Source organism: Prenolepis imparis, unplaced genomic scaffold, assembly GCF_030444845.1.
Source record: "Prenolepis imparis isolate NDT839.2.m4 unplaced genomic scaffold, iyPreImpa1.0 SCAF_69, whole genome shotgun sequence".
Taxonomy (NCBI): domain Eukaryota; kingdom Metazoa; phylum Arthropoda; class Insecta; order Hymenoptera; family Formicidae; genus Prenolepis; species Prenolepis imparis.
The window spans coordinates 25,844-46,113 of record NW_028141227.1 but is presented as its reverse complement, the minus strand read 5'-3'; the positions used below and the strand labels follow the sequence as shown (position 1 = coordinate 46,113).

At 31.4% G+C, this 20,270-nt stretch overlaps 1 protein-coding gene across 1 annotated transcript; it reads right to left on the bottom strand.

The window, feature by feature from the left end:
- Positions 1–611: 611 nt before the first annotated feature.
- Positions 612–14,748, bottom strand: LOC145947359 (zinc finger BED domain-containing protein 4-like). The gene is made up of 3 exons (XM_083057159.1): positions 13,863–14,748; positions 13,712–13,722; positions 612–704 (listed from the first exon to the last, which is right to left on the bottom strand). The coding sequence occupies exons 1-3, from the start codon at positions 14,746–14,748 to the stop codon at positions 612–614; spliced, it is 990 nt and encodes a 329-aa protein (XP_082913285.1).
- Between the last annotated feature and the right edge of the window lie 5,522 nt (positions 14,749–20,270).

Below are 20,270 nucleotides of genomic sequence, written 5' to 3'. Positions count from 1 at the left end.
CGACACGGATATAAAAATGTGAATGGTGTATGTAAAATAATATAAAATAATGCGTAAAACGAGATTATTTCAGATACTGAAAAAAAAATTAATTAAACATTTTAGTGCCATTACATGATGTCACTTGTGACGTTATAATTTGTACGATTCTGAGTTTACATTTTCGGGTAGATGCTTCTTTATTCTTTAGTTTCATCTAGTTGTTTGCATTATTGATTTATCTATATTATAAACTTACTGCATTTTTGTCTGCAGCGAATTCTATGCCATTATAAGCTATTGTCCATTTTAAGTAATGCACTGCAATTTTTCGAAAACCAAGGCTTCTATCAAAAAATGTTTTATACAAAAGTTGTAGGACTGCGACATCTAGTCATAAGCATACTCTTATTCCAGGTGAAGAAGTTTTTGAAATTTCAAGGTCATCATTACCTTTTAAACAGAATCATTATAATTTTTTTTTTAAGGGGTAAAACCACTCTAGAGGCAGAAAAAAAGACCTAAATTTGACAATTTATTTTGGGAGTATGACAAACGGAATAGAATTTCTTTTCAGAGGGTTTATTTAACACATATTGAAGTACGAAAAACAATTTTTTTTATTGTCATTTTCATACAAAATGGCGGCGACAGAGCCCGTCGTCGAAAACAGCTTTTTTGAAAACACCGCCACGGGAGGACGGATTTCTCGGCATGTATGAGTCCTGGAACAAAAAACAAAAAAAATTTATAATCTATATACAATTGGCTTTGGAAGTACGTAGGGTTTTTTTTTTAAATCAATTTTTGTGGAAATGGTGCACTTTTTAAGAAATGAATCAATTTTTTGCCCTAAAAATGAGCATTAAATTGTTTATAAAAAAAAAAGTTTACATTCAATCAAAAAACGGCTACGTACTTCCAAAGAGAATATTGTTGTGAAGCTACTGTAAAAATTTCAAATCGATCCATGCAATAGTCTCCGAGAAATCCGTCCTCCCAGTTTGAAAAAAGTGGTTTCGAGAAAAACGCGTTTAAAGTTTTATGAGCACTTTAATCCTTGAAATTTTTGTTTACCTCTAATCTGCGATGCCTGCACCATACATTTGGCCAACCAGGTCGATGTTCGCCTCTTCCTCTTCCTTCCTAGATGCTTTTAGTATTTTAGTAAGTAACAGGTAAACTTATTATTTCGAAAGGTAAAAGTAGTACAAAAGCGATGAATCACAGCGCGCCGCGTGAGTGCTCAGCGCGCGCTCTGAGGCGCTGCGGCAAAATCGATAATTGAACCTTTTAAAATTTGTTTTCCACTATAAATCAAATGGCATATTGTTTTTATGACCCTAAAGTATCGTTTAAGCAAAAAAAAAAAATATCGATTTTTTGAAAATCCTAGAGTGGTTTTACCCCTTAAATATAGTGTTATTTTAACAGAAAAATATGCAGTTGCACATTGCAAATTACTTTTAATCACAAGAGTATGTTTCTTCTGCACTGATTGATTTATCTCATTGTATGTAGAAAATTATTAAGGTAAGATTTGTGGCGTACATATGTGCAACGTAAGGTCCGAGCGAGAAAAGGGTAAAGGTTTATGGCGTTTAAATCTTGAATCCCGAACGTGCAAATTTTTGCATATTAAATAATGGCATTTCCACATATGTTCAACACGTTCTATACGAAAAAGTTTCCATCCCTTTCGCCCAGACCTTTCCCAATTTTTATTGCCTACATTATTGTGACTTTCTCTTTTCGCTAAAAGTACAAGCGAAGAAACCGAGAGACATTCCGGGTTTAGCTCTCGTCTCGATCGTACGAAGAAGCAGTACTAAGACTCATTCGAATTCTTTATATTCTTAATTTAGTTATACAGAATAAATATCTTTTGTTAGGAAAAAAACTGTGTTAATTTCTTTCCTCCACGTCATCACCTCAAATTATCGAAAAATGAATATATTACAAGATATTTCATATGTTTTGACAAAATATGTGTCAGAATGAAATATACCATATCTCCATAAAACCATTCATTTTTCAGTTATTCAACTCTAACAATTTTTTGCCAAATATTACGAGGAATCGACTTATGTAAAAAAATTATAATGATTCCGTTAAAAAAAATAATGATAATCTCGAAATCACGGAAATGCACATATACTTAGAATAAGATTATGCTTATGTGAGATCTCCCCTTTGAAATTCTACAATTCTAATTTAAAATTCAAAATATTAGTAAAAAAATTCTATTATTAAAATTATACAAAAGAAATTTATAAACTTCTTGTCAATACTGATTCAATTTATTTATTATTAAATAAGAAATAAATGGCTTCTCTTGTAATCTATAATGTTATTTATATATAAACACTAGTGTTGCGGTGTATATTTATTATAAGATTTTATTACTATAAAATATAAACTTTTTTACGCTTCAACTTAATACTCTTCAACTTATTGTTAATACAATTTCATATTTTAAAATTAAACAATTATGACGACGACAATTCTAATGAATTTTTGTTTATCTTCCGATTTTCAATTTATAATATATGTATATAATTCAGGTTATAATATAAAATTATAATTTATAATGTATACATGCAAATATATTTGTAATTGTAATTGTATTGTAAACCAAACCTCTTTAAATTTGAGAAAAATGGCATATTTTATGTTTTTTTTTCTTTTTTGCTAATTCTTCTTCTCTGTCACAAAATCTTTTCTTTCTTTCTTTTCCAAGTAGCAATTGTCATTAACTTCTATTATTCATATATCGATATGTTTCGGATATTAAACTCGTAATAAAATGATAAAATAATAGTAAAATAGTAATTAAAAGTAAAGAATAGTAATTAAAAGTAAACAATAATTAAAGTAAGGATAAGTTTCGTGCGAATTATTAACTTTTTAATAAATAATTAACCTATTTTTAAAATTCAATGTATAACTTAATATATTTCGCGCGCGCGAATATTCTCAATAAAGTCTGCGACAATTTTTGATTTTCCAATATAAAAGCTTAAAGTTCCTTACAAAAATTGTTTTCTAAATATGTATGTTTCTAAAATGGTTTGTTACTGAGTTATTACGCTAAGAAAAATGCGTTTTTTGAACATACTCTTTAATTATTATACTATAATATATAGATACAAACAATACTCCAAATTGTTTTTTCATGTAAAAAGTTTTGGGAGAGATCAAAAGGGTAAAAATTTCTTTTTTAACTTTTATAAATTTTATTAACAAAATTTATTAAATGAAAAAATTTTAATGTAAATTCAATATAATAACAAATTAAATTATATATTTTATTAACTTTTTAACCAAGTTATACATTTTTAACATAATTTTAATTTAACAGTTGTGGCACAATAAAATATTCTTTTTCTTGTCATTTTGAAGGTGGAATAATCTTTATCATATTACACCATCACGTGAACATTTGGTTATCCGATCATTTTCATACATTTTTAAAAATACATGTGTGTGATTAAAATATAGAAAATATTTTTATATAAATATCTAATTTATATTGAAATTGACAATAAATTACTTTTATAATTATTTGTATATGTATACAATATATATACATATATATATATATATATATATATATATATATATATATAATAGTAGTAGTAATTTTATTAGGTTTTTCGACTTATATAGCGTTTTGACTCGCTCCGATATTTCGTGGCATTTCACTTAAAACGTTATAACTTTAAATCCAATTACTATTTTTGAATTTATAATCTGCCACTTTTTTATAATCCAATTCCCTATAATAATGATTAATGACCAATATTAACCTTATACGCTGTCAGCTATCTGAGAATGAAATAAAAGTTTTCACGTCTTTTCAAAATATCTGTTTTGAACTCGCAGTATGGGACATTCTAAATTCTAAACATACGTCACGATAAGCTCACAAACAAAAACACTTTATATATCAAACAATAAACTTTATTTTTAGGTACTATAAAATATACAATAACGAATATTTTACGAAATATAGCAATTTTTAATTAAAAAAATGATTTGACTCGCTCCGGAAGTTTCGATTTGTTCCGGTCTATGTACACTGGAGGTCATAAATTAAATTCTTGTAGTATACAAGTTGCAGTATGAAAGTTGCAGTATACAAGTTGCAGTATACAAGTTGCAGTATACAAGTTGCAGTATACAAGTTGCAGTATACAAGTTGCAGTATACAAGTTGCAGTATACAAACCAAAATCCTGTAAAGCTTCAAATATAATCAAAAAAGAAACTTTTCTTTATTTTCAGCTATTGTCTGTTTACGGGTCACTTAAGTTGTCAAATGACAATAGAAAGTTTTTATTTTGAAAAGAGAAAGTTTTCATATGTTTGTGACACATGGACAACAGAATATTTACAATTAGGCGGAGCCATAGACATATAATATATGTATAGACCGAGCATTTGGCCGAAGCTGTCTTGATAAATTAGAAAAGGACAAATGCTTAGCACCTTAGATCTGTCCTTCTTTTGCAATCTTTTGTATTCTCAAGAGTGGAATGGATTAGGGGCGGATCAGGGACCATTTCACCAATGATCGCAAGTTTCGTTCTCTTCCACTGCGTTTTTAGACAAAGATAGATCTACGGTATTGAGCATCCGTCTCTTTCTAATCTGTCAATACGATTTCACTACGGGAGAGATAGGCAACGTTCGGGTCTACATATTATATGTCTATGGGTGGAGCATTATCGTAAACGTTGGATAAAAATCGTACTATACTAACGATTTCGGACTTGTTTGCAGGTAGAATTACTGTTGACATTAGCGAATTGATCAATCAAAGCAAAGCATTTTACTATTATTTTTTTATAATAGTAAAATTATATAAATTTTAATAAAAAATTAATGTATGTTTTCTTAGAACTGTTCTATTTAATGTTTCTTTGTTTAAAAATAAAATAAAAATAAGAATAATATTAAATATTTATTATCATAAATTTTATTATATCATATAATTTTATATAAATTTCAATATAGGTATAAATTTTTATAAAATTTAATAAATACAATAGAATAAGTGTAAAAAATTCAAGACTCATAGAACTTCTCATTATGTACACTGATGTACAGACAAAGTTTCAACTTTAAAGAAACATTTGCCAAAGATTTCTTTGAAATCTTCTGTCACAATTGTATATCTAATAAATGAGTAAGTTAAAAGACTAAAAACGAGTTTTAACTTTATAATAAAAAATTAATTTCTGATTTAAAACGTACATAGAATTATTATCGCCGCTAACATCATCACTGTCTTTATCATAGGTCAGTCTTAAACAACGATGAAATAATGCTGTACTGAATTACAGACAAAATTCACTTCACGCTGCTGTTGAATGTCCGCGTAAATTCCCACAATTTCACAATGGCACATCGAGACCTATATGTAACATCCCGTTAGATTAGCCGATCTCTCTCTCTCTCTCTCTCTCTCTCTCTCTCTCTCTCTCTCTCTCTCTTGCTTTTCATTTGCTTTATAAAAAGATATAATTTATAACTTTTAACTTTGACCTATAATTTAAAAAATATTAAGAATTACTACTATATATTACTACTACTATTACCATCACTACTATTACTAATATTTTTTTTTTTATTTTTTCTTGTTTCTTTTTTTACCGATTTTTTAATGATAATTCGAAATAAGCACAGTTAGAACATTATTACAATTTTCATGCAATATTTTTTATTATTAATTATTGCTATTATTTATTATTATTATTATTTATTGTTATTTATATTTTATAATTTATTATTTATTATTTAATACTTTTTTATTCACCAGAATATCTATACATAGAAAACACTATTGTCTTTTTTCTTACCAATAATTAAGGCTATCTTAAAATATAAACAACCCATGATTCATCATATCATGACAATAGCAATTGCTCGAAGTCATAAATCATACATGAGTAAACAAAGAAGATAAAGAGAGCGGAAATTTTTTTACCGTGATAAATTCGCCGAGATACAGTAGGTTCCTTCAATATACATTAGTAAATAGTCATAATATAAACATACAAAATATATGTATATTATATTAGGTTTATTCGAGATACATTAGTCAGAATGATTTTATAAACTATTTTAGTAATAAATATAAAGATTATCACAGTTTATCCCTTCTGTGTGTGTGTGTGTTTGTGTGTCAATGATAGATACCTCAGTATACAAAGCGTCTTTAAATGTTATAAGACTGTGTCGGATGTTTTCTTCGCTTAAAACAAAATTCTCTTGAAAGGCCTTTGTATTCGAAAATTTCGTAAAACATAAATGGAACGTCTGTTCGATGCTCAACAATTTCTATAAGTAAAATGGACGCCATGAATGTGGAAAAAGGGCACATACGCCAAAATACTATTTCGAGAAAATCGACTTCAAAGTTTTCATTAGAATATTACTTAATGAAAAATAATGCGATTAAAACAATTTTTTTTAAAGATGTATAATATATCCTTTAAACGTTCTGAAAACAGAGATCACGATTTGAAGATGATATTTGTATGATTTTTTATGAGTTTAAAAAAATTGATTTATGTGTGCTCCTTTTCCATAAATAGAATAAAATCGTAAAAAAATGATATCTTTTTTAATTAAATATAATTAAATTTATTAAATATAATTTTATTTAATTAAATATAATTATTTAAATTTTATGAATGTTTTTTATTTTTTATATCACTAGTACATTAATCAACAGGGTAGTTAAATTAATCGATCAAAACTAGCCAATAAATTTGTCTAAGTTACGACTTTTTCGACCATATGGTTGTGGTCCTTTTAAAGTATAACTGAGATATTAATTAAATTTTTAAGCGAGAAAAATATTGGTCCGAAAGTCGCTGAATCGGGAATCGAACCCGAGTCTTTCGCTTGCCGGGCGACTGCTCTTACCTCTAACAATAAGCTATTCAGACTCCTCGAAACAATACTTTTCCCCTTCGCTTTTGTATAGTTATTTATAAATAACGCCTTGTTATCCGCCGGCGTACACTAAACAGTTGGAAAATTCATCTATACGGGTGGGCTCCATAATTAGATCCAGGAGCAAATTTAAATTTTATGAATGTTTTTTATTTTTATATCGCTAGTACATTAATCAACAGGATAGTTAAATTAATCGACCAAAAATTTTATTAATATCTCAGTTATACTTTAAAAGGATCACAACCATACGGTCGAAAAAGTCGTAACATAGACAAATTTATTGGCTAGTTTTGGTCGATTAATTTAACTACCCTGATAATTATTTAGTTTATAACTTTCTATATATTGTTTAAATAAATATGTAACGACACCTCCGCGTCCTTCCCGACCGCCCACCCGTTGGAAGGCTGCGCCCGGCGAACACCGGCCGGGCAGGGCAGCAGGCGCCAAGCGCCAAAAATTAATCAAACCGTTAAACACGGTTCACCGAAAACGCCCGACGCACGCCGAAAGAAACCGAGTCTTATCACCCCTACTCCCGCTCCTTCGATCCAGCCTCCGATCCCGTTACTCGATCCGTATAAAAAGAGAGCTTGCGATAAGAGCTCTCTCAGATACCGTTCCGACTCCGCCGTATCACCGAATCCTCTCCACCGAAGAATAGAGATCGAGGTAGACGCTTTCGCTGCCTCTGCGAAGATAGTCTTCGTACTCAAAACTCCGGTTTCCGAAAAACCTACGAGCCTATGTATCCGAGGTAGACGAGTCCGCTGCCTCTCCCGAGATTGTCTCGAGATACATAGATCCCGTCTCTCGCACCAAGCGCATCGGCGACAGTTAGGTGGAGCTCCGCCACCTTTGCCGAGATTTCTCGACCGCCGTTGCGTTCCCGCCTCGCGCGTTCACAAGTGCATAAGTGGACGGCCGTGGAACGCCGTCCATACGATAGCCGCGAACCGCCGCGGATCCCCGCACCACGGAACACACCGCGCGACGCCCGCCTCGCATTTTAAGCGTGCCGGTCGACCGCGCTCTCTTCGATATATCGAAGAGAGCGGCCGCTCTCGCCCGACGCGGTTCTCTGTACGCGCTGACGCACGCACCAGCAAAAACTCCGGCCGCCCCTCGCGTCGCGCTGACACCCGCGCCTAGCGGTAGTGTAAACACAACCGCGTCGCGAGCCGACACCGATACACACCACCGTACGAATCAATGCAAACCGATACACACACATACACACACACACACACACACACCGCAGAGATTTAAAGCACGAGATACAGCTGTCAGCTGATCGCCAAATATCTACCGACGCGTGCGACGTATACATATGCCTTCACACCACCCATACACGCACACTTGTACATAATTACACATACATGAAATAAAGTTCATTTGTTTAATTATAATTACCGCGTTCGTTGTCTCACCCTTCACGAGCCCTGATCCCGACTGCGTTATCCCGAGCTCGCGAAAGGCTCCGTTACAAATATTAAAATAATTATATAATATTATAATATATTATATATTTTATATAATATATTATATATTATAATATACATATATATTTAATATATATACGATATATGTAATATATATGTATATACATTGCATATTGTATCATATACATAGGTCGTCGGAAAAGTTTTGAGCCTCAACATGTAAATGTCGTTACTCGTCAAAACTATTCTGATACTATAATTGTACATGCTTTGAAAGATACCTCTGAAAATTTCAGCCAAATTAGACGCTCAGTTATTGTTTGACAGTCGTTTGTGTTAGTCGATGTCAGTGTTTTTGTAAAACATACTTCGACGGTCGCTATGGCCAAAATTCACGAATTGCGATTCGAATTGATTGATCACCCACCGTATTCACCAGATCTGGCCCCCAGCGACTTTTTTCTGTTTCCTAAACTCAAAGTTTGGCTCGGAGGTCAGAGATTTTCATCAAACGAGGTCATCACGTCCGTAGAAGCCTATTTTGCTGAGCAAGACGCCAACTACTATTAGGACAGGTTAATATAAAGAGATTGGAGCATCGCTGAAAAAAGTGTATCGACTTAAAAAGAGACTATGTTGAAAAATAAAACTGAATTTAACCGAAAAAATACTTGTTTCTATGTTAGGCTCAAATCTTTTCAGTCTACTCTTGTATATAATTATTATTATTTTTAAAGTAAGGTCCGTTTTGAAATAAAAAAAGATCTTAACATATAAAAATAATTTATTATGGCCAAAAAACTTCTACAAGCTTACTTTATTTTTTCTCATCATTGACTTCCACCCATTTTTGATATTGTTTCAACAGCTTCCTAAATCCATTGTTTTAAGAATCTGCTGCCTGTGTCTTGAACCAGTTATAGTAACGCCGTTCTTTAGTTCACCGTTAGGAAATTTAATAGACAACTTTGTGAGGTCTTTGGACCAAATGTTATGAGTGACAGTAAAGTTAGGCAATGGTGTCGTTTGTTTAGAGAAGGACACATACATCACGAACAAATGTTCATGACGAAGAGCGTAGCGATCGCCCAACAATGATGATAAAAGGTTTAATGGAAGAAGTAAATACAAACATTATTGAAAATTAGCGGTTTATGGTTTCAGAATTGTCTATTCAATTTCTTAAAGCAAATGAAAAAACAAAAAGAAAAGCGTACTAAACAACAGCATTACTAACTGGTTCAAGACACAGGCGGTAGACTTTTAAAACAATGGAATTAGGAAGCTGTTGAAACTTGAACCAATATCAAAAATGAGTGGAAGTCAATGATGATTATGTAAAAAAATAAAGTAAGCTTGTAGAAGTTTTTTGGCCATAATAAATTATTTTTATATGTTAAGATCTTTTTTTTATTTCAAAACGGACTTTAAAAATGCGCCTCGTATTTATTATATAATATTGTTACATTAAAGAAACAATGTCCTTTGTATATTATATACACTCGTCAACAAAATTAACGCATATGTATTTTAAGTCAAAATTTCGCATAATTTCAAATAAGCATAACTCCGCTAAAAATGATAGGATTTGAAAAATTTTTTTTTTACTGTCAAGCTTGAAGTCTACTTTAAAAACCATTCGTCAGATTTTTAATTTATCCTCCTCCTCCGTACGCTACTGCTTCAAAAGTAAGGACGTGTTTTGTCTCTAAAAAATTGCGTACTTTGTCGCACTCCACGGGGTGAAATAAATTTTTTTCGCAAATCTTATCATAACTATCGTAAAATGTGGACTTTTTACAACAAATTTAAAAAAAAAGCAAAGTTCGTACGATTTTTCTTCGCGGAGTTATTACATATGAAAGTTACCCATACATTTTTTCCATTTACCGCCAGCATTAGTATTATCCGACACGCACCACGAGGTTGCTGGTTGGATTTGGCGCATAGTGTGTGTGTGCATGTGTGTGTGTGTGTGTGTGTGTGTGCGCCCACGCGTGCCTGCGTGCGTGTAAATTTGGGTTCAAATTCCTTAAACAACAATTAGAGCATGCATTAATATGCGTGAACGTATAGAAGAAGTAATCTGAAGACGAGGCGGGAACATACAATTTTGAATGAGAACATTCCTATATTTCCCTCTCCTAACCATACGCACGCACGCATACGCACGTACGCACGCACGCACACATACACACACACAGCAGAGAGGGTTTGGAATCATTAAATGGAAAAAATGTATGGGTAACTTTCATATGTAATAATTCCGCGAAAAAAAAATCGTACGAACTTCGTTTTTTTTTTAAATTTGTAGTAAAAAGTCCACATTTTACGATAGTTATGATAAGATTTGCGAAAAAAATGTATTCCACCCTGTGGAGTGCGTCAAAGTATGCAATTTTTTTGAGACGAAACACGTTCTTTCTTTTGAAGCAGTGGCGAACGGGGGAGGAGGATAAATTAAAAATCTGACGAATGGTTTTTAAAGTAGAGACTTCAAGCTTGACAGTGAAAAAAAATTTTTCAAATCCGATCATTTTTAGCGGAGTTATGCTTATTTGAAATTATGCGAAATTTTGACTTAAAATACATATGCGTTAATTTTGTTGACGAGTGTATATAAAACATATAAAATATATATATATAAATATATATATAAAACATACCTGAATCGATTTAGATGATTTAGAGAAAAAGAGCACATAAGTCTATGCCCTTTTTCCATCCATGGCCTTAATTATCATAGACCAATGTGTAGAAAAAAATAGATGGTATCCTACATTGATAAAAAATTATGTAAAAAATGTGAAAAATTCTGTATTGACAGAAGGATTAATGTTAGAAATTTTGTATCATATTAAAAGAAAATATCGAATTTTAGAGATGTAAATGTGTATATCTAATTATACATGTAAAGTTTGTTTAATACAGTAGAATGTAATAATATTTAATACAGTAGAAGCCAAATTCAATTTGAAATACTCTAATATACAAAGTGTAAAGTAGAATTATTAGATAATCTTATACGTAAAATAACCTATTTTAACTACTTTTTAACTAATTAATGGCTGTTATTATGGATCTTCCATTTTGAAATTTGTAATTCTGACGCCAGATTAGCCAGATTTGTATTCAGCGACTTTGACAACATACCTTCATATCTATTTTTGTGGCAAGTTATGTTGTAATAAAAAAGAAAAATAGTGGTCATAAATGGCCCATTTTTGAGGTTTCTCTTCATACTTTGACAACAAACGAATGTCATCACGTCATTCTATAGTCAAATACTATAAGCAATCATACAAATACATGTCGGCTTAGAGGCAAAAATCGGCCACTTTTTAACATATTTTAATTTTAATCATACAATCACTATGTATAAAAATCTTATTTATTAAACAAAATTTAAAGCCAAGCATTTCCATAATTTTTAAAAAATCGATGTCAAATGATTATATATACAGGGTGTCCCATTTTAATCTCCCCAGGCAATTATCTCGAAAAATATGGAAGATATGGAAAAATGTTTTAGACAAAAGTTGTAGGACTTGAAGGGGGACAGGTGATGAAAGTATAGACTTGATCTTGAGTGACCTATTGAAGGTCAGGTAAAGGTCATCAATGTTTTCTCAAATGGAACCCCCTATTTTTTATTACATATTCTTGTAGCCCTTGTAGAGACGTTTTCAAAACACTACATATTGATGTCTCTTACGCAAGCCGTTCCCAAGATACGAAGCTTCAAAGTTGATATATCATCGGCATTTGCATTATCCAATGTACACCGCGGGGAGGTTGTTCAGTCAAATTTGTACATCAAGTGGCCCTAAAAAGGGCAGACTTTGTGTGTGTATGTGTGTATGTGTGTGTGGGTGTGTGCTTTTTTAGTAAAACTTTTCTCTAATTATTTTTATTCTGGTTATTTTAATGTAAGGGAAAGGATAAGAAAATGGTAGAGAAAGAGAGATAAAAGTTTTACTAAAGAAGCACACACTCTCTTGTATACATATACAGGGTGTCCCATTTTAATCTCCCCAGGCAAACATCTCGAAAAATATGGAAGATACGGAAAAATGTTTCAGACAAAAGTTGTAGGACTTGAAGGGGGACAGATGATGAAAATATGGATTTGACCTTGAGTGACCTATTGAAGGTCAGGTCAAGGTCATCGATGTTTTCTTAAATGGAACCCCCTATTTTTTATTGCATATTCTTGTAGCCCTTGTCGAGACGTTTTCAAAATATCTATTGATGTCTCTTACGCAAGCCGGTCCCAAGATATGAAGCTTTAAAATTGACATACCGCCGGCATTTGCATTACCGATGTATGTATGTACATACATACACCGCGGGGAGGTTGTTCAGTCGAATTTGTATATCAAGTGGTTCTAAAAAGGGCAGACTTTGTATGTGTGTGTGCGTGCGTGTGTGTGTGTGTGTGCTTCTTTAGTAAAACTTTTATTTCTCTTTCTCTACCATTTTCTTATCCTTTCCCTTACATTAAAATAACCAGAAGAAAAATAATTAGAGAAAAGTTTTACTAAAGAACCACACACACACACACACACATACACACATACACACTAGTGATGTAACGAATATTCGTATTCGCATTCGCATTCGCGAATATTCGCTGATTTCAAAGTATTCGCATTCGTATTCGTATTCGCAGAAAATATGCGAATGTTTTGCGAATATTACTTTAATAAAAGTTGTCTCTTTAGAGGAAAAAATATATAAAATGTTGTAAAAAAAACTAGACAATTAAATAATTTTTCTTTATTAAGTTGGCCAGCCTTAAGGATTTACATTGTAAATTTTACAATGTATTAATAATTTTGTTGACCAAAAACGAAAAACATTATTTTACTTACACAAATTGACTAGATCTTATTTGGCTAGGATAGGAACTAAACAATTCAGCAGTTTTTTGAGTTTAAATTATTCAATATTGTTTTTTATACTATTTCATATTTATCTCTGAATAATAAATAAACAAAGTCTTTAAACAATTTTCATGAAACTCCGTAATAAAATAAACTTATCTTACAAAAACAAAATTATCTTATTTCTCCTACTCTCTGATTAAAATAATGAAATAAATGAGATACTTATATTTTTCTACTAATATTTAAGTCAGAAGAAAGAATAATCTGACGTTTCAATATTTATAGCTCTTGATAAATAACTAAAAGATAAAGTCTTTGATCATTTTACAGAACTTTGTAATAAAATTAACACACAAAATAATAATTTTTGTACTGATACTCAAGTCACAAGCACATTTATATAGGTTAATTTTTGGAATTGACTTTTACTGACATTCCAATGAACTGTAATAAAAAAAATTAATAATTAAATTCAAGTAAAGGCATATCAAATTAAAAAAAAAGAAGTTTTGACACTTTTTCTCCATCCAATCTGTTACGGTGGGGCGTGTAAAGTAGACCGGCCCCACTGAAAAATCGCTCACTAGGGACGCTAGTGGGTGGAACGCATAACAATTGTCTTGCTATATCGGATAAAAATTCATATTTTTTATTAGTCTTCCACCACAGTAGTGGATCTACATCACTGTCTATGCGTTTTTCTGATAAGTAATCCGCGATATATCTTTTTAACAAAACTTCAGAATGATTGCTTTCGTTGGTAATTTGTTTGTCTTCACTATCGCTTGAATCCATTAGTAAAGCCATTGACTCTTTTAAAGATGTGCATTTTCTTAGATTTTCCGTACTTGTAGATGGTTGGGGTTCTTCGTTACTTACTTTTTTACGTTTAACGATAGGCTCCTGAACTGAATTCATGTAAAACTCCCTTTCTTTGTACATGTCAAGAATATTTTTTATAACATGATCTTTAACGTAAGCGTGATTTCCAAAAAATTTTGATTTATATCGCGGATCCAATAAAGTTGCTGTTGTGAATAAAACATCATTTTCCAAATGAGAAAATCTACGTACTAGTTCATGTTTTAAAACACATATATTTTTGCCAATTTCTTGATCTATTTCATCTAGACTGTCAATTATTTTTTTCAAAGAAGATATTAATGGAATCACAGACGAAATCGAAACATTAGCACTACTGAGCTCCCTTGTCATATCCTCGAATGGTTTTAATAAATTAATCAGTTTTTCTAGAACAACCCAATCATGCGATGTAAGCTGAGGGATCTTATGGTTAGAAGATGCGTAAAGACATAATGAGTCTTTAATTTGCAAAATTCTCTGTATCATATAGAATGTGCTATTCCATCTTGTAGAACAATCCTGTAATACATGGAGCTTTGGCTGGTCAAGTTTTTCTTGCAATGCTTTTAATTCATCCTGAGCGGTGTTTGAATGATGAAAATGCATCGCTATCTTTTTGCATTTTTTTATTAAGTCAACTATCGTCTCTTGTGCGTTTATTCCATCTTTAACTATAAGTTGTATTTGGTGGGCTGTGCAATCTATATCTTTTACATGTAATAAAGACATACTCTTTTTCATATTCGAATCTCTAATTATGCAAAGAACTTTCTCCATAGGGATACCCCAGAAAGATAACATTTTCTCAATTTTCGCGGCTATATTTTCGCCTGTGTGGCGACCATCATTGAACACCTCTGCTTTTAAAATTATCAATTTTCTTTCATAATCGCGTGTAATTCCGTGACAAGTCAAACTTAATAAGGACACCCCAGAAGAAGAATCCGACCATAAGTCTGTTGTAAATGACATCTTCTCGAATTGTTTTAGTAGTTCTTTCACCTTCTCTTTTACTCTCGAATATATTTTATCACACAAAAATGTTGTAAAATATTGACGTGTCTTGAGGTTATACGGAGGACAAAGATGCTGTATCAATCTACCAAATCCTAAACTTTCGACGAAATTGAAAGGTAAATCTTCCAATGCGATCATTTCGCTGACCAATTGATCAATTTGAAGAGACTTCGAGTTCTTGTCATCCCATTTTTTTATCCTTTCTATGCACTCAACAATAGAACTTTGTTTAAATTCATTCTTTCTCGACGTCTGATGGGGTGATAAAATAGACAAAATAGTAAGTTCTTCTCGCTTTTTATTTTCGATCTTTTTTAGATTGCTAAACTCTTCTTTGTGTATTGATTTTATATGGTTTCTCATTGCGCTAGTTGTACGCCCTTTGCGCGAGATTAATTTGTTGCAAATTTTACATTTCGCGTAATCAGTATCAGAGAGTAAAAAATAAGTCCAAATTGGATTTCGAATTACTTTTGCTCATTTTCGATGATGTATCCTAAAAGTTAAATAAATAAATACATGAAATAAATTACTTTAAGGTAAAACTTTGAGGTTTATCACCTATTAAATACGTAACAATTATAAGAACTTACCTATAAGCACTTTAGGCACTATACGTAATATAAGTATTACGTAATAAATAAATAATATAGTACACAAACAGAAATAAAACTCGTAAAAACTAAAAACATGTGCCACTCGCGGGCACTCTAAATAAACTAAATAAGAATGAACGCGAAATGACACGACGGTAAACAAAGTCACGCCCCCCGTGTCGCCCGCGCGTCCCACGAATCTTACGCGCGGGCCAACCGGCTACAGCTAGCACCGGCAGGTTCGCGCAAGTCAATATTTGCATTCGCATTCGCATTCGCGAATGTCGGCAACAAATATTCGCATTCGCATTCGCATTCGCGAATATCCAAAATCGCACATTCGTTACATCACTAATACACACACAAAGTCTGTCCTTTTTAAGGCCACTTAATGTACAAATTTGATTGAACAACCTCCCCGCGGTGTACATTAGATAATGCGAATGCCGATGATATGTCAACTTTGAAGCTTCGTATCTTGGGAACGGCTTGCGTAAGAGACATCAATAGGTAGTGTTTTGAAAACGTCTCGACAAGGGCTACAAGAATATGCAATAAAAAATAGGGGGTTTCATTTAAGAAAACATCGATGACCTTGACCTGATCTTCAATAGGTCACTCATGGTCAAATCCATATTTTCATCGTCTGTCCCCCTTCAAGTCCTACAACTTTTGTCTGAAACATTTTTCCGTATCTTCCATATTTTTCGAGATGTTTGCCTGGGGAGATTAAAATGGAACACCCTGTATATATGTATACGGGTGTCAGGTAATAGTCGCATCAACCGTCTTGTGCAGGTAGAGCTAGTTAAACCGAGTAGAAAAGTCCTCTACTATTTTGCGATATTCTCAATAATAAGAGAGATATTAATTAATAAAGATCGGCCAATTCGCGTGACGACGGCGAGAAGAGACAGCCCAGTTTTATGTCGTTACTAAGCATGCGGCGAAAAGAAACAGTATAATGTTACACGGTTGCTAAGCGCGCGATGAAGCGGGGAGGAGCGCTTTACAAAAGACAGTAACTCCATACGAGTAGCGCTAACTCTGGACCCCCGAGTGGGCTGTCTCTTCTCGCCGCACGCTTATCATCGCGCGAATTGGCTGATTTTCTTTAATTTATTTCTCTCTTATTATTGAGAATATCGCAAAATGGTAGAGGACTTTTCTACTCGGTTTAACTAGCTCTACCTGCACACGACGGTTGATGCGACTATTACCGGACACCCGTATATGTATATACATATACCATATATGTATATGTATATATACAGTGTGGGGAAAAAGTATGGAAACCCTGAAAAATCTCGAAAAATATAAGTTTACAGATAAATGTTTCTTATAAAAGTTGTAGGGCTTAAAAAAATCGATTTACTGATCTTACAAGTTTGACCTTGGATGGCGTTGTCAAGGTCAGGGCAAGGTCATCTTGAATTTTTTAAATGGAACCCCCCATTTTTTATTACATACTCTTGTAGCTTATCTCGAGAGCTTTCCAAAACACATGAGTTATTTTTTATTAAGTACTTTTCGAGTTATGAGACTTGAAGTTTACAGTATTTTGACATAAAATATAAAATATCTTGTGAAACATTCACTTTTTGGTAATCTTACTGTAATACTTTTATGCACAGAATAATAAGACCAATCAATTGGTGTAAAAGAAACATAGTTGTTTTAAAATAAATATGTTGCAAATTGCATACATTTTTTACAACAACTATGTGTTTTCTTTTATCTATAAGAGCTCTACGCGGATGTTGGTGCGTTATAGCGAAAATTTATTTTTTCTTAATATAATAATATAATAAAATATCTCGTAAACTATTCACTTTTTGACAATCATACCCTTATAACTTTTTATGCTAGAATATTGCGAAGAATCAGTTTATATAAAAAAAATAATGTGGTTTTATTTAAAAAATTCAAGATGATCTTGCCCTGATCTTAGCAACACCATCCAGAGTCAAAGTTATAAGATTAGTAAAAAATCTTTTCAAATCCTACAATTTTGATAATGAATGTCTTCCCCTATCTTTAACCGTTTTCGAGAAAAACATGGTAAACTTTTTATCAGACTTACCCTGTGTATATATGGAAGAATATGCTAAATCGTACCGTTCGTTCCATCATATCTCTACTGTATTTCTTAAGCAGAGTTAAAATTTTAAAGTGTTAACGCTGTTGTATCACAGCTAACTTCACTCGAATGCCGCAATGTTTGTTTTTCTTCTCAAGCGATCCGTTGATGGGTGACGTTAATAGATTTATTTTGTGTACTTTTCATGTAATATTTGGCACTCCGTACCTAAGCTATCACATTGAGAAAGATAAGCAATTAAGCTTAAAATCCATATTATTATATATTTCTTTAATATTAAAGTGTATGTAATTAAAAAAATTGTATATATATTTTAAAAAGTATATTGTTCAAAATTTATTAATAATATGATGTTGTTTAATATAATTTTTTTTAAATTTTCTATTTGAATTTTAGGTGTTTTTCTGCGAGAAAAAATTATAACAGAGGAACGGGAGAAAATTTTTGACTATTTAGATTTTACAGAACAAATAAGAACAAGTTTATGGTGTATCAAAAATTTAAAGTATTTTGCATCCAGTATGTCGAATAATAACTTTCGGATAAGTAACAAAAATCATTTGGAACGTTTTCTGCGTTTTATAGCTGAAAAGTCAATGACGTACTACTATGTATCGGATGAATTGAATAGAATTGTATCTGCACGATTATAATAGTAGAATTCAATAATCTATATTGCTATTAACATTATAATTTAGTGTAATCGTACACTTAATACATAAATTATTTCAGGCAATACAATTCCAATTTGACAAGTAGATATTACTTTGACCTAATTTCCCATTTTTTAAAACAATATCGGTTTATATACAAGCTAAACAAATTTTTAAATATGCCAAAAGAAAAGCAACTTTTAGAACAGTTACTTACTATAGTGGCACAATATTTTCAACCACATATATCCTATTCGATTATTAATATGTGGTTAAATGATATTGCTCAAGAAATACGATGTCGCCTTAGAGATAAAAATCCGAAGCATTCAATATTCTCGACGTCCTTTGAGTAATTTTCTTTTTGGAGAGACTACAATATCTATGACAATTTCTGGAATCTAACAGAAGTGGAGCAAATTATGTTTATACTTGAAGAATTCATATTCTCTGATTTAGATTTCTATCAATTTTTGAATACATTAAATTTAGAAAACAAATATATAAATTACGTAAGTTATTTCGAATTATGTCAAGTATTATAATTTATAATTATAGATTATTATTATGCGCTGGCGAGAGCATAACTATTGTGTTTTATATCATTTAAATATTGAATATAATTTTTCTAATTTAATACATGTTATAGATTTCAGAATTAGTTCGAAGGAATCTCTTCTAACTATTACATTTCACATTATTGCCAGAAGACTTGGCATACACAGCACTCTTAAATTGTTTTTGTTATTATTGTGTTTGTATCTTATGGAATCCGAATTAGTAAATATAATTTTAGATTACGGGCTCTTTCTTGTTTTTATCTTAATGTATTCAGACTTTCTCATGTACATAGGTATATAAAAATTCACATATGTATATATATATATATATATATATATATATATATATATAATATAAAAAGAAACTATTTTAATTATAATTAACTTTTATTATATTGTATTATTCACACACGCACAGATTAGATCTGATAAAAGAAAACAACATATATATATATATATATATATATATAGTAAATACACATACACAGAATAACAATCATAGTTTCCTTTTTCCAGACAAAAATTAAATCTAAACATTTTTAAATAGAACAATATAATTTTTTGTACACAAATCAGTATTTTTTTGTTTGTTCTGTATATAAACACACATTCATATGTAAACTTACAATCAGTAAAAATTAATAGTTTTTGATATTTCTTATAATTTATTTTGACATGTTGACATACTTCATAATTTATTTTTACATTTATTAATTTATATTATCATGTTTATATACTTTACAAATGTTTATCTACAAAGTGTTTATTTTAATAAATCTTAAATATCAAATAATAAATAATAAACATATAATATCAAGGCTCTGACTATTCAAAATTAATAGATAAACGGGCTAATAAGAGCCGAGCGCGGATAGAAGCGCGACAAAAAAAGAAACGAACTTAGAGTTACAAAGTTAATTTATTCAAACGTTTCGGTCCCTGATTCGGGCCATCCTCAGTAAACTGTACAAATATAAAATAAAAATAAAAGGTAAAAAATACAAAATTGAAAAAATGGCAAAAATTATTTAACAAAAAACGGTGAGGCGATGGTAAACAGAAATTTAGTATAATTATAATAAAAAGGAGGACCAACATGAGATAAAGAATAATTAAAATTAAAGATAGAAACAATACGTACATAAAAGAAAGAAAGAATGATTCATAAGAATCGTGCGGCAAAAAACGGCGAAGAGCCCCG